The following is a 13,977-nucleotide window of genomic DNA, read 5'->3' on the forward strand; positions in this document are numbered from 1 at the left end:
GTCTCATCTCGACTATCGAGTCTCATCTCATTCATTTATCTACATCTCACTATTTCACGCTCCAGCTGCTTTGCACTCCTCCTTATACCTCAATCCATGTCCAAATCTAAACACTGGGTTCAGCGTATCAAACGGCACATCCTCAAAGGCCGCCTCCGCCGCAGCATCGGATCGCGGAAGGTCAAATGGCAATTGTCCTTCAGGAGCCCAGCCGTCAACGCCAAACACGACATCCAGGAACGCATCGTGGCTGCTTCCGTAATTGCCAAATAGCGCCGCCGCCTTCTCTGCAATTTCGGGCACAGCAGCAGGTCGGTTGAGTCTAATGTCCACGACAGTCGGGACAGTCTCGTAGATCTTGGCTTGACGCGCCTTTTCGGTCGAGTTGAACTCGAGTGTGCCATTGTTGATCATCGCCGCAAGGCCAGTGCCAGTGGTAGGCTTGTAAGGTGACGCGAGACGGAGGAATGCGTAGTCTGCATCCTCTGGCTTGTCCACCACCTTGAGGTTTCGCGACTCCAGAGCCTCAGGTTCAATGCCTTCGATGTAGAACTTGGCCTCGAGCGCCGACAGAGGTAGAGGCAGGATGTCGTTCTGGTTAGTGAGTAGAGTGAAAGCCCGACGCTGTGTCTCGTTGCCCAGACGGCTGAAGTAAGGGTTGCCAGCCACGCGCGCAGCATTGTCGGCATCCACAAAGGGATTGTCAAAGAGTCCCAACTCAAACTTTTCCTTCATCAGCTTGCGGACCGACTCGTTGATGCGATCCTCAGATACCAAGCCCTTCTTGACCAGCTCAATAACCAGCTCAGGCTTTGTCTCACCACCAAAGATATCACAGCCGGCCTCAATGACACGACGGGCACGCTCAAGCTCGGACTTGTCCTCCAGACCCCAAGCTCGGTCGGTGACGATACCCCAATCTGTAACGACGATACCCTCAAAGCCAAGTTGGTTCTTGAGGAGGTCTGTGACAACGCCCTTATTAAATCCAAAGGCAACCTCTTCCCATGAAGTTCCGATGGGCCTTGAGTAGTAGGGCATCATCTGCCTTGTGCCGGCAGCAATTGCCGCCTTGAAGGGGATCAAGTGATAAGCCTGGTTGTTACCAGGATACGTTTGGTTCTTGCCCTACATGTTATCAACATTAGAAAATTGTCCATAGTTGGTTGATAGGTGTTACATACCCAAGGGAAGTGAGAGTCCTCTCCGTCCTCCATAGGACCACCACCGGGGAAATGCTTCGTTGTAGCAATGACCGAGTGAGGTCCAATCTTTTCGCCCTGAAAGCCCTTGATGTATTCGACAAGCAGGGCACTTGTCAAGTTGGCGTCTTCACCCAGGGTACCACCAATTCGACCCCATCGAGGCTCAGTCGAGAGATCCACCTGAGGATGAAGGGCCTGACGGATTCCCACAGAAACATACTCCTCTCGGGCAATTTCAGCAAAGGTGCGAGCCAGCTGAGGAGATCGAAGGGCAGCAATGCCAAGAGGTTCGGTCCATCGAGAGAAGCCGTTGGCTACAACCGACACCGCAGCATCATCCGTCCAGCCGTGCTGAGGGTCGGAAGAGATGGTGATAGGGATGCCCAGAGATGTATCTTGAGCTAGTTTCTGGAGCTTGTTGTACCAGTTTGCCACAGCGCGGGCATCGTTGACACCTCCACTCAAGACGTAGTGAGTTATGCGCTTGTCCTTGACATAGCCCTCAATGGTCTCGTCGAATGTGTTGTTGACAACCTGAGTACGGGCATGAAACATCTGTCCTGCCTTTTCCTCAAGGGACATGCGAGAGAGGAGGTCATCCACACGCTTGTCTAAGCAGAGAGATGTGTTTCGGTATGGAGGAGGGTTTGCATCTTGACGAGCGACTGGGCTAGTAAGAGCCAGTGAGATGCCTCCAAGGAGAACTAGATGAGACCACATGGTGATGATAGACTCTTTTGATTTCGTAGATAGCGCCCAAGTCACTTTGGAACAACCATGATGACCACCACAAGAACAAGACTCTGACTCGCTTTTATAGATCAACCGTAAACTTCAACTTCATCTAATACACTGCATCGTCTCTTCCGAAGTTGAAGCGTGATCATCCTATCGTCAACACTTCGGGAAACCGTTCCCGCAGTTCCAACGAGGCATTCGGACCGACCATTCGACCCCAAGCTGCATTAGTGGTGGCATTTTCCAACATCAGAGTCCCGAGTTCAATAAGAGCGAATGACCAAAACCCACCGTGCTGGGTAAAGAACCCAAATACATGACGTCCCCCCGGACCATTCATGACAGGTGAGTGCAACGCGGGGGTGTAAATCTGGGGACCCGCGTGGATCATGAAGAATCCTGGTATAAACGTGCGGGGAGGCCGTTGTGTTTCGGCCCTTTTCGCAAATCCCATGACTCTGGATGCCACGCGGTTCAAGAGAAGAACAATACGAGCAGAGAAGCGGTGTTGGTGGGATAGTGGATTCAGCATCAAGAGCCAAGCCGGCGTATCTACAGCCAGTTGACATGAGCTTTGGCAGTCATAACTGGACCATTATGAAGTCTTTTGTTTAATTCCGCAATGGGTACTCTTAAGCGCAAGGTCGGCGAACGAGGGCTGTTGGGTTCCATAGCATGATGTATGGTTTGACTTGGGTCAAAATGGATACAGCTCCGCCGATCCCGCACTACTACCCTAGGTGGTCGGACACCTCGGGACTGTGTCTCGGCAGTTGACAAGGGTTTTTTCTTCCCTGGGTTTCCAAGTGCACGAGGTTGGAAGAAATTGCAGAACGAGTACCTGCTGATGTTGAGTAAGTACTTGCTCGAGTGATGCTGAGCTCCTGAGCTGAGCTGCCGAGGTAAAGTAGGAGATTTTGGCACGCTCAAGCCCGTGAGAGTAAACGTCTCTTGTGCTGTTCTCGGGTCTGAGTGTGTTTCATTTACTATGGAAACAGACATAAGAGAGCCCGTGGGCATGGATGAACCTCTCTGCTGGGTTTTCTCACATGCATATAGACGTGTACTATCGGACGACGAGTAAGCAGTGCCAATCAGGTTATCGCAAACACATGTACAACTGGCGATAAGGTTTTTATCCGTATCATATTTAGATATATCGCCGATTGCCAACGGTGTGGGAGCAGTGATAGAGGTCAAAGGTTAAGCTCAAAGATAAGCTTATTTGGATTCCGGGGATTGGCAGCGAAGCTCGCGTACCTGTTCTCCACCATGCGCCTAGGCGAGACTGTTTGGTGTAGCGGTCGTAGAATAAGTATGGGAAATCCATGGAAACAAAATTGTTTCATGTGCATGGCTACCGCAGGATCTTTTAGAACTTATTGAACACAATCCATCCTGCCCTGGTTGGCGGAGCGAGGACCTAAGATTACAGCAGGGGAGCACGCAAACCATAACACATCAATGGACACCTCCGTTCGGTAACGGCGTGGATTTAATAGACCCAAGCCTAAGATAAACTTATCGCAGTGATAGATATTTCTTGTCTTGGCATGATCGGCAAAGGTTATGCTTTGATTGTCTTGGAAAAGTGGCTTGGAGGACTAGGGTAGGCAGATGGTGGTGAATGCCATGTGACAAAAGCTGAGTGTATGCACCTACTTTGTTAATGCATTCAGAGACTTGAATTATATTTGAGTATCTATTTTTGTATATATTTGCACTTATTATATGAGATGACTAGTCTTATGCGGTAAAAGTTTGTGTGAGCAAATCCTTGGTCGCTCAACAACACTCAAGTGGTCACTGATCTGCTTGGCTTCGAGTCCTTGACTGCGCAATGGACAGTTCAGGGGATGCCAGCGCTTCTTGAACAATGTAAACAAATAAAATATCGGGAGAAAAGTGAAAAACACCAAAAAAATCGCCATGCTTTCTCAGAATATCTTTTTATGAAATGAGAGGTTGGGGTGTTCTCATCAGATGCTGGCACTGAGGAGTCAAATGGTGTCCAAGGCACAGCGCTTAGCAATTTGATGAGAATACCACAGCGCGTTGCTTTGTTCCGCGATATAGAAATGCTAGTGACATCATAGGATAATTATTCATAAGTTTAGAACTTTACTACTTGGTCGGAGCTTTTTGTGATATTCTAAGCTACGACATTGCCTATCACCCTTGGCGTTCTTCAGCAACCGATCTGAACTCTCCACACTGCCGGTGCCACCGAGACTTTCACCTCACAAGGTTCGGGGGGCTTGTCCGATGCGCCAGTGCTTGGAAATCAAATTGACGCGAGGTGATTGGCTCACAGAAATCCTTCATGTTTCAGGGTACCATGCTGGAATGCCGTTTATAAAGCAAAAAGCCATCAAAAGGTTGCTAAACGACGCTCTCAGGATATGCCGATGATACCTCTGCCCGAGGGCGCGAGAACCGCAATGCCTTGGGATGATCGGACAGCGGGAGAAGTACCAAGCGTTTGCCCACGGATGAACGGCCCAGTGGCACCGCATAGATTCACATGCCGCCTGTCAAACGGGACCTGCTTGCCGACAGCCCAGCCCAGCTCGTGCTTCGAGTATCGGATTGTTTCCGATGCCCTTTGTGCCGGGGGCGCACGTTTTCCCCTCCTCTCTTTGGACTTGGGGACGACCCCGGACTTAACGCAAAGGTGCCGATCCTTAGCACCGTCTCATATCTTCCCCGGAAACCCCCGGATTTTGGACACGAGGGGAGGGGGAAGGGGGATTTGCAACGGTTGAACCTTTTTTCTGGAAGACGTCTTGGATCCAATATCTATGTCTAGAAATAGATCTAGGCCCTGATCTTGGGCTGACTTTCTTGGCTGCTTAGAAACTCTGGGCTCTAGGTAGACGCTTGAACGGCAAGAGACGGAACGAGTCCATGCCCCGGACCGGCAGGGAAGGATGGATGTGTTGGTCCTTGCCCACCCTGACCGTTCCTGCTGCGCACGTTCCACGCCACGGTGCATGTCCATGCCCCATCATCCGTCATCGGCCGGTACATGTGTCGCAGGGAAAGACCACGCGCGTCGGCAGGTACCGCCTTACCACTCACTCAAAGCCAAAACAAATCGACTCAACACCACGCCAGCCCGTGCTTTCCGCCCCCCCACCTCCCACCTTTTTCCTTCGATAACTTGCTCTGTTCCCAACCTAAGCTCCTAGTTTCCTCTTGATCTTTTTGTCATCATCGTTGTGTACGATCGTTTTTGGGGCATCCCTTTATTCCTTAGTTTGGCCTGTTCGAATCCCCGTCATCCTGTTCTCGACAGCAATTTAAACACCCACCCTTGACACCCTCTCAACAACTCCCCGCGCTATCTTTGCACCGAAGCACGCACTCCCCTCAACGAAAAGCCGACAGTATCCTTGGAACCCACCAGACTGCATCCAACCTCTTCGAAACTGTACCTAGACGAATCCATCTTCTTCGCAATTGAATAGGCATCAACCAAATTTTTTTGTACATCTCGCGCCGGTCGAAAACGTTCCAGAACGCCTAGAATGAGACTGAACAAGGCGGCTCGAGTTATTCTCTTTGGTGCACCTGGCGTTGGTAAAGGAACCCAGAGCGAGCGGTTGCTCGCGCGCTTCCCTCAACTCAACTCTGTCAGTACTGGCGATCTCCTCCGTCGAAATGTCAAGGAAAGGACACCTCTCGGTACGTCGTCAGCATCCCAACCCTACCTCCCCATGTCAATGCTAACTTTCACAATCGCAGGCATCAAGGTCGAGACGACAATGAAGTCTGGTGGTCTCGTCGCCGACGATCTCATCTTGCGACTCATCTCCAACGAACTCTATACTCGAGGATGGCTGGCTAGTCGAGGACCCGTCATGACCCTCGCCTCCGAGGCGACCGCAATGGGCCAACATTCGTACGATGGGGCCCCTCCTGTGGACTCATTCATCAGCAATCCCTCCCTCTTTGACCAACATGTCCCACCACGAGTTTCCGAAGACCCCAACGCCTCCTTTATCCTCGACGGTTTCCCCCGAACAGCCGCCCAGGCTACTCCTCTCGACAAGCTCATCCCCATCAACCTTGTCGTTTCCCTCAAGACACCTGTATCTGTTATCCTGGAGCGAATCGCTGGTCGCTGGGTTCACGAGCCTTCGGGCCGAGTCTACAACACTTCCTTCAATGCGCCTCGCGTTCCTGGAATTGACGATGTTACTGGAGAGCCTCTCATCCAGCGCGCTGATGACTCGGAGGAAGTCTATCGCGCTCGTTTCAAGAAGTTCCAGGAGACGAGCGAGCCTGTTCTCAACCACTACGCCCAGAAGGGCGTTCTCGTCGAGATTGAGGGCATGAGCAGCGACGAGATCAGCCCCAAGCTGTTCCACGAGTTTGAGAAGCGCTTTGTCGACTAAGTGGTTTTGTCTATTGAAAGGATACCCAGCGCCTTCAAGACGCCCCATTATTATTTCTACTGCACGTTTTTGGATGTATCTGTTTATTCTATAGCTTTTTGTTCTGTTCTGGAGTTTATTGCAGCTTTCTGGATGCTGCTGGTGGAGTTGCAACAAGACCAGTCTGTCGGATAGACATCACTGGCACATGGCGCGTATTGATGGGACAAGTGCTCTACAAGAGCCTGTTTGTGTGGATGTATATAACGAACGATTCCCCTTTGACAAAAGTGTGGGTTGGTTTAGCGAACGAAACGGATTTCGAGGGCAAAATGTACAAATGCTGGCCCTCGCTCTCTGCGTCAATGATATGATCAACCGCCCTGTGTCCTTGTCTTGAGAATGATAACGTGATTCTGAGTGATTGATTTCCAGTTCATCTCGCTTTGAGATTCTCGTTAAAAGCATTGCGCTATCGATACACGTTGAGCCCAGAATAATGAAATCCCCTGATGTCCCTCTCCCTTGCGTTCCACAGTCCACCTTGCTTACAATGGATGCCACAGCAAGGACCTCCTCTTCCGTCTCTTCTACAGCAGCCCTAGCATGGTGTCGTGTTTCCCAAAGTGGCAGCCCAAGTAGATATTGTATACCTTCCAAACAGTCCCAAACAAATAACCCGTCATACTCCGTCTCAGCCTTATACTCTGAACCGTGAAATCTCCCAAAATGAAAAAGGGCAGAGAATCAGCTTGCGAGCTTAGTCGCGCCACTCCTCGCCACCTCGAAGCCCACTTGGCTGGCCTTCTGATTGACCGGGGCGCAGCGGGGTCTGCTCATCGTCATCATCATCCAGAGCTCGCGCAAGCTCGTCAGGGTCCTGCATCTTGGCATCCGGGTCGACAGGTCCACCGAGCTCGTCCTGCTCACGGTTGTGTCGTTCCTGCTCGAAAACACCGTCGTCGGCGCTGACAGAGATGCCCCGAGCTCCCCACTTGGGCCGGGCGCTACGGCGGGCGCCGGTATCGTCATCGTCGAAGGCGGGACCGCTCTCCTCGTCATCCTCCGAGGTCTCGAAGCGCTTGCCAAAAATGCGACGAAGGAGCCAGCCACGGCGCATATCGTCGGCGTCAACAATACCACCGCCACGGAGCTTGACGCGCTGGCGGGTGTAGTATACCCAGGCAAAGTCGATGTACAGGGCGGTCTGAATTATGCCAAAGATGACGGAGACGGTGTTGGGCTTCTTTCCGGTAACCTCGAATTCGCGGAGGAACCAGTTGATGCAGTAGAGGGCGCGGTACGAGCCGAGGGCGAGGAGGTAGAACGAGTCGATAACGGTAGGCACAGTCGTCTGCCTGAGGAGTAGAAGCTGGGGGAGGACACAGACGGACTCGAGAATCTGGGAAAAGACCCACATCCACTGGAGGAGAGGAGAGTCAGCGACGGTTTCATGATCACGGAGTTAGTAGACTTACAGTCAGGAAGCCCTTGGATCTCTCAAAGATCAGCATCACAAAAGGCGACAGCACGAAAGAGCCACCAAGAATGATGGCACCGATCTTCCAGGCAATCTCCTTCTCGCGCGATCGAGGATAGATCCATTGCATTATACCGAGGATGTAAAAGGACGATGTGATGTAGAAGATCTTGAAGATCAAGTTCCATGGGAACTTTTCGGAAAAGATGTCGAGGTAGCGGGTGCAAAACACCAGCGCGTAAAGGATCTGGGTGATGAGAGAGACACCCTCGGCGCTGCGGTTGCGGTGGATGGCGAAGATGAGGATGCATTTGGAGAGGGCGTGGGACAAGTCGCCCAAGATACGGAAGAGCTACAACAGGTGTCAGTCTGCAATCAAGAGAATGGGAAGTACATGTTTCAGAGGTTGGCGACGTACGTTCCACGCGCCCATTGTGAATGGCGGGTTGCTCAATCAAGCAGACTCAAGCTGATGGTGATATTGAGGGGAGCAAGGGAGTGACGAATAGGAGTCGCTAAGACCTGGCCTTGCTGGACTAGAAGGACCTGCTAACGGTAAGTATACAGAACTCGAAGAAGCAATCTAGCACAAGCAGCTAGGATCGCCTGCGAAGAGGGATTGACAACGTGACAAAGATCCAAAGTTGAAGAAGAAGAAGAAGACAAGTTGCTTGCCTAGGCAGCTCTCCACGATGCGATGATGGAGGAGGAGCTGGGGCTGAGCTTGCGTCAGTCAGCTGCCCATTTGAGGGTTAGCCTCACTAGCCACAGCATGCACGAGCGGGATTCTGCTGCGCCACGGGGAAGTGGGGGCTTGGCGTGAGAAGCGACTGGCGGTTGGCTCGCTCGTAACAAGGGCACTCTTCAAGTCAAGTCTGGTTAAGGTTATTTGAGTAGGATCTTTAATTATACGAGGAGTGCACACTATCTTAATTGTGTCTAAGTGGAATGTATATACCAGTGTCTGAATAGCTTCATTGATGTCGAAAACGTTTGAACCCACTGTGAATGCGTTTACAGGTGACGCGGCTGGCTACCAGGGACGGGATGTGGCCGCACTGTAGGGAATCAGGGGTTGAATATATTGGGGCGGGACTGGACAATTCCACAGGAGGCGAGTCGAGCGCCCTTACGCTGTTCTTTGACGCGCCATATTATTGAGCAGGTCTTGTTTGTTCTTTAGGCCTCTATACTTGATCGCCATACTTTTCACTTCTTTTGATCTCTTAACCTCGCCGGCCGTTTGTTGATGCTGCGATTGATGCTACAGTAGCGAGTGTGTGACGTGCCCCTGCGGATCTTTCGGACTCTTATCATCCCCTTCCACGTTAACATCAGCTTCATTGCTTCATCTCAACAGCTCGCACGTCTTGTACTGTCGCGGCCTCTGAATGATCCTCTCTACGCCGGGCATGAAGTTATCGGCCGTTTGTGCCCTTGCCGCATGGCTTTCCTCTGCCAGCGCCTCGGTCATTCCGGACGTTCTTGAGAAGAAGATTGAGCAACTGGAGCAGAAACTTCCAAGTATTTTACCTCCACCTCCAAAGTACTTTAGTAAGTCTCAAACAAGAACCCACGAGCATACGTGAGGCCTAAAATGCCAAAACCAAGACTGACCACTTTATAGAGGAGGCAGCGTGAGTTTATACTGTTATTCGACAAGTCCATGCTAACCCATGCTGCGCCAAGATACTATCCGCACTATGACGGGAGATATATGCATGAGCCCCTCGAGCTCGCCGCACAAAACGCAGGCATCAAAGTTCTAATGCAGACATATCTGGCCACCTTTCGAGATCTCGGCGTCCAGACATGGTTGATGCACGGCTCTCTGCTTGGCTGGTGGTGGGGGAAAAAGGTAAGAAGCCATACCTGTCGTCCACTCTGTTCTCTGACTCGATTGCTAGGTCATGCCGTGGGACCTGGATGCCGATGTCCAGGTGACCGAGGCGGACATGTACTTCTTGGCCGCATATCACAACATGACGGTTTATTACTACCAATACGAGAACGCACCCGAAGGTCGCTTCTTTCAGCTTGAGATTAATCCCTACTTTGAGCACCGTGGTCGGGATGACGGTCTTAATGTCATTGATGCTCGGTGGATTGACATGCAAACTGGGTTGTTTATTGACATTACCGCGGCGAGGTATGATCCTGGCCATATAAGAGGCGAAGGAGTCCTCTACGACAAGCACGATCACGAGTTCAAGGTTTGTATTTCTGTTTCTTGTATGGCGCATTCCCTAACTCTTGTGTAACAGGACAAGTATGTGTTCCCTTTGCTTGATACGACATTCGAAGGCCTCCCTGCCAAGATCCCCTATCGATACAAGGAGATACTCGCTTCCGAGTATGGCAAAGCATCCTTGTCAAAGACAGAGTTTCACGAGTATGTTTTCTCTCGAAGGATTGATTTGGGTTCATTTACTGACAACCAAACAGTCACAGGTTTGATCCAAAGAAGATGGAATGGGTTGCCATCAACTAGGCGAGGTTACACAAACACCAAGTGTTTAGGGGCGTTGAGGTCAAATTTAGATGGGAAACTGTACAAAATCTATGGGTAGATCCCTTGGACGAGGTCATAGAAAGGCCTCTGTAAATTAATTGATACCCGGCCAAGCAATAGAGGGTTACTGTATACACTGCATCATGTATTCTTTACTTTGACGCTTAACATGAACAGAGACCGCATTCAAGGTATCTGCTCACCCAAAGCCACGACCCTTCCTTTTAGCACTAAAACTGCTAAATTACAGCAATAATTTTGTTTTATTTGCTATGTATGTACTGCAAATGTTTTATCATGGCTTGGCTAAAGTGGTCATGATCAGTTAATTGATGCCCCGCGACTCCAAACGCGTCTGGCCCCACGCGTCACAAGCTCTCAAACGTTGCTCCTACATCATCACTCAAGAATTCGGTCGCAACACCACATTCGCGCATCGTCTCTACCAAATTTATCCTAAGAAGTACGCATGCGCAAGTCGAAGCGCAGGCCGCTTTTTACTCAACAATGGCCACAGGTAAGCCCGCACTGAGCTGTCAAACATTGACTTGCACTGTTTCTAACAATGAACTAGGCCAGCAGCGCCGTGCTGATCGGCTAAACGAACGTCTTCGAGGCGCCCAGTACGACTCGCCAGTTCTCGAATATTGCCAATTTATACACTAACATCACCATAGACGCGCCGTTATCGAAGACGATTCCTTCAATCTCGACATCGCCGGCCTTAACATCGCCGGATCGACTCCCGCCGCTCCGTCAGCGCCCGCGCCTCCAGCACCCTCGGCGCGTCGCACACCAAACACATCAGCCAAGAGGAAGAGATTAGAGAATGACATACCGCCTTCTGCACAGCCGCCAGGAAGCGCGCGCAGACGATCACCGCGATCCGCACCGAGAGACCCCTACGATCTACCCGACTCTTCTAAGGAATCAGCCGCGCAGGTCACTACGGCAGAGGCGACCGAGGTGGAAGAAGAAGAACCTAGTGTTGAGAATGTAGAGGCGACAGAGCCTCAGATACCGAGTCCGACCGAGGAGCCTCAAGACAACGAACCAGATGTTGCGCTACCAGTCCTACCAAACGATAATGCCTCTGGCTCGCCAGCCATACCACCATCGAGAGAGGGCGCTCAGGAAGGGGCTCACAGTCCTCCAGATAGAAGACGAAACGTGCGCATGAGCGATGCTCTATCTTCGACTACGCGACTACATGATGGACTTTATACGGAAGAAGAGGTGCCGCCCTCGTCCTCGCCTCTGGTGCGCAAGGTTCGGCGCAGTGAAGGGGCTGCTTCTATCCGAGCGAGAATGCGGCGGCAGAGCTCAAGAGCTGCGGAGAAGGAGGATGTGGACGAGCTTTCGCCCGACCGACCAACCGATTATAATCCTGCGGACGATGAACTCTCAGACACCAACCCAGTGGAGGAGGAGCCTGAAGTCGAAGCCGAAGTCGAAGCGCCCGAAGCTGAGGAGACTGAGGAAGAACCTGTAGCAGAGGACGAGGTGCCCGAAGAGACTGAAATTCGAGAAGAAGAGGAAGCACCAGAAGACGCTGTGGCAGAGGAGATTGACGAGGTGGAGGCCGCCAAGGCCATTGGAAGGAAGCGTCTTCGAAGAAGTCTACCTTCTCGTTCCCCTGAAGTGGAACTCTCCGATGTGGTTGAGGAGGAGGCTGAGGAAGAAGAGCCAGCACCAAAGCGACGTCGTGGACGACCATCAAGAAGCCCTGCCACACAGAAACAACCAGCAACGAAACCGAAAACTGGGACAAGGTCAAGGGCTCGCGATTCAGAGCCCAAGACAAAAGCGAAACGGGCGGCCCGCAAGACGAAACAAGCCACCAAAGACAGGCGAATCAGTGACGGAACGGCCATTGAGCTTACCGTCCAGAGATGGGTCAACGCCAAGCAATTTCGACAAGGCGATGGCAAGGAGGATCCTATCGCGAGCGAAGTCCCGTTCCAAAATCAGGAAGAAACTGTTGTGGATGTGTTTGCGCAGGTGTGCTTGGAGGTTGTTGAGACTACGCTGGCCAAGCTTTACGAGACAATGACCAGCACAGAAGACAAGGAGAAGAAGAAGGAGTGTCGTATCAAGATACGGGCTGTTGATGCGTATCGAGAGCAGTTGACGTTGCAGCTACTTCAGCTGGTGAGTTGCTTCTACAGATTAGGGAGCACTGAAGCTGACATGATTAGACTACTCATCTCAATGACTGGCATTCGCTACGGAAACGAGTTCGCCTGATTCAACGGGAGAAGCTGAAACTGAGGGAAGATATCCTTCAGCTCAAGGCGGAGAGGGAACAGGTGGCTCTTCGGATGGACGCAGTGCGCATCAAGCACGAGGAAGACACTAAAGAGTCAAAAGTGAGTAACACAGACCTTTCATTGCTATGCTGGACTAACGTTCCACCTAGTACCGTCTTGACACGTCTGCTATCATGCATGATGTAGATCTCGCGGTTGAACAGGGACGAGATGCTCCCGAATTATCACGCGCCCAAGAGAAAAAGGCCGAGCTGGCAAACCTCGAGCTACTTGTGGCACGCATCACAAACGAAGCTAGCTCTGCAAGCTCAGCAGGCGGAATGCTCCAGCAGGTCAAGGAGTTTAACGCTTTTCTGGAACGGGCAGCAGTGGCACTGGAAACAAGATGAGACACAGTCAAAGTAACTCAAATAACCATTGTCTTGGCCATGACAGGATAATACACTTTTGATTGCTCTCGCTCAGTTAATCTTGGCCTTGCTAAAGTCCATCTCGGGATGCTGGTCCTGGAACTGCTTGAGAATGTCGAGCCTCTTTTGCTCGTCAGAGGTGGGCAGGCCGCGCTCCTTTTGCTGCTGGTCAAACATCATCTTCTCAACCATGCCGCGCGTCTCGCCGTCAAGGTCAGACAGCTTGGACGAGTCGGGCTGGATCTTGGACACGTCGATCTTGGGAGCGTTGGTCACGACGTGCGCCCACCACTCCATCTTGTTCATCTTGTCGAGGTGGATCTCAACCGTCTTGGTGCCGTCGGTGTTGGTGCTCAGCGTCCAGGTTGAGTCGTCGACGTGGATGGGGTGGGGGAGGTCGCCCTAGAGGTGTTAGCTTGGAGCTGAGACTGGCGACGATGGAGGAAGCCAAGTCATGAGTGAGGGTGTATGTACCTTGATGAGGGGTTCCTGACCCTTGACACCCGCCTGGAGGCTGTTCTTCTTGATCTCAATCACGAGATCTCTAGACTTGTAGTTCCCGGGGACGGTAAAGGTGATGTCAAGCTCAGAGATGACCTGCGTCCACTTGTAGGGCAGAGTAGCCTGCTCCTCGGCCTCCTTGGCACGAGCGGCAGCGTCTTCAACGGGAGTGGGTTCTGCCATTGGAGGCTAGTTTAGCAATAGAAACATGTCGAGGTAGAGTCAGCAACACACCTTTGTCGGCCATTTTGAGTTGTCGTGATAGAAGAAGATGATGGAAGCAATTCGTATGAGAGAAGGCTGACAATTCCATGGAGGGGCAGAGTCGGTGTGGGGCCAGCGGGTAACAAGCTTTAGCCAATAGGAAGTGATCCATGAAACATCTAATCCCTGTAGCCTCAGCCGCGCAGAACCAACAGTGAATCACTATCTTTAACCAAACAAAGCGTGCTTCCTCTTCTGCCTTGTCCTCTCCTCCTCAA

General features: G+C 51.6%; 6 protein-coding genes across 6 annotated transcripts; 3 read left to right on the plus strand and 3 right to left on the minus strand.

Annotated features, from left to right (window-relative positions):
• Positions 1–54: 54 nt before the first annotated feature.
• NECHADRAFT_85563 (glycoside hydrolase family 3) lies at positions 55–1,925 on the minus strand (the record flags this gene model as incomplete). Its single annotated transcript, XM_003039933.1, has 2 exons — positions 55–1,128; positions 1,185–1,925. 2 exons carry the CDS (start codon positions 1,923–1,925, stop codon positions 55–57), a joined length of 1,815 nt encoding a protein of 604 aa, XP_003039979.1.
• A 3,233-nt stretch (positions 1,926–5,158) lies between these two features.
• NECHADRAFT_105437 (uncharacterized protein) lies at positions 5,159–6,690 on the plus strand. Its single transcript, XM_003039739.1, has 2 exons — positions 5,159–5,630; positions 5,691–6,690. Exons 1-2 carry the CDS (start codon positions 5,474–5,476, stop codon positions 6,341–6,343), a joined length of 810 nt encoding a protein of 269 aa, XP_003039785.1. The 5' UTR covers positions 5,159–5,473; the 3' UTR covers positions 6,344–6,690.
• Positions 6,691–6,720: 30 nt separating this feature from the next.
• On the minus strand, positions 6,721–8,488 carry NECHADRAFT_105438 (uncharacterized protein). The gene is made up of 3 exons (XM_003039934.1): positions 8,221–8,488; positions 7,801–8,154; positions 6,721–7,745 (listed from the first exon to the last, which is right to left on the minus strand). The coding sequence occupies exons 1-3, from the start codon at positions 8,233–8,235 to the stop codon at positions 7,083–7,085; spliced, it is 1,032 nt and encodes a 343-aa protein (XP_003039980.1). The 5' UTR covers positions 8,236–8,488; the 3' UTR covers positions 6,721–7,082.
• A 980-nt stretch (positions 8,489–9,468) lies between these two features.
• On the plus strand, positions 9,469–10,293 carry NECHADRAFT_50492 (uncharacterized protein; the record flags this gene model as incomplete). The annotated part of the gene is made up of 4 exons (XM_003039740.1): positions 9,469–9,660; positions 9,710–10,015; positions 10,067–10,194; positions 10,248–10,293. 4 exons carry the CDS (start codon positions 9,469–9,471, stop codon positions 10,291–10,293), a joined length of 672 nt encoding a protein of 223 aa, XP_003039786.1.
• A 528-nt stretch (positions 10,294–10,821) lies between these two features.
• NECHADRAFT_50042 (uncharacterized protein) lies at positions 10,822–12,973 on the plus strand (the record flags this gene model as incomplete). The annotated part of the gene is made up of 4 exons (XM_003039741.1): positions 10,822–10,937; positions 10,992–12,465; positions 12,513–12,683; positions 12,734–12,973. The coding sequence occupies 4 exons, from the start codon at positions 10,822–10,824 to the stop codon at positions 12,971–12,973; spliced, it is 2,001 nt and encodes a 666-aa protein (XP_003039787.1).
• Positions 12,974–13,045: 72 nt separating this feature from the next.
• Positions 13,046–13,742, minus strand: NECHADRAFT_96644 (uncharacterized protein; the record flags this gene model as incomplete). Its single annotated transcript, XM_003039935.1, has 3 exons — positions 13,046–13,396; positions 13,469–13,671; positions 13,730–13,742. The coding sequence occupies 3 exons, from the start codon at positions 13,740–13,742 to the stop codon at positions 13,046–13,048; spliced, it is 567 nt and encodes a 188-aa protein (XP_003039981.1).
• Between the last annotated feature and the right edge of the window lie 235 nt (positions 13,743–13,977).

This window comes from Fusarium vanettenii, assembly GCF_000151355.1.
Source record: "Fusarium vanettenii 77-13-4 chromosome 10 genomic scaffold NECHAsca_82_chr10_2_0, whole genome shotgun sequence".
In the NCBI taxonomy this organism is placed as follows: domain Eukaryota; kingdom Fungi; phylum Ascomycota; class Sordariomycetes; order Hypocreales; family Nectriaceae; genus Fusarium; species Fusarium vanettenii.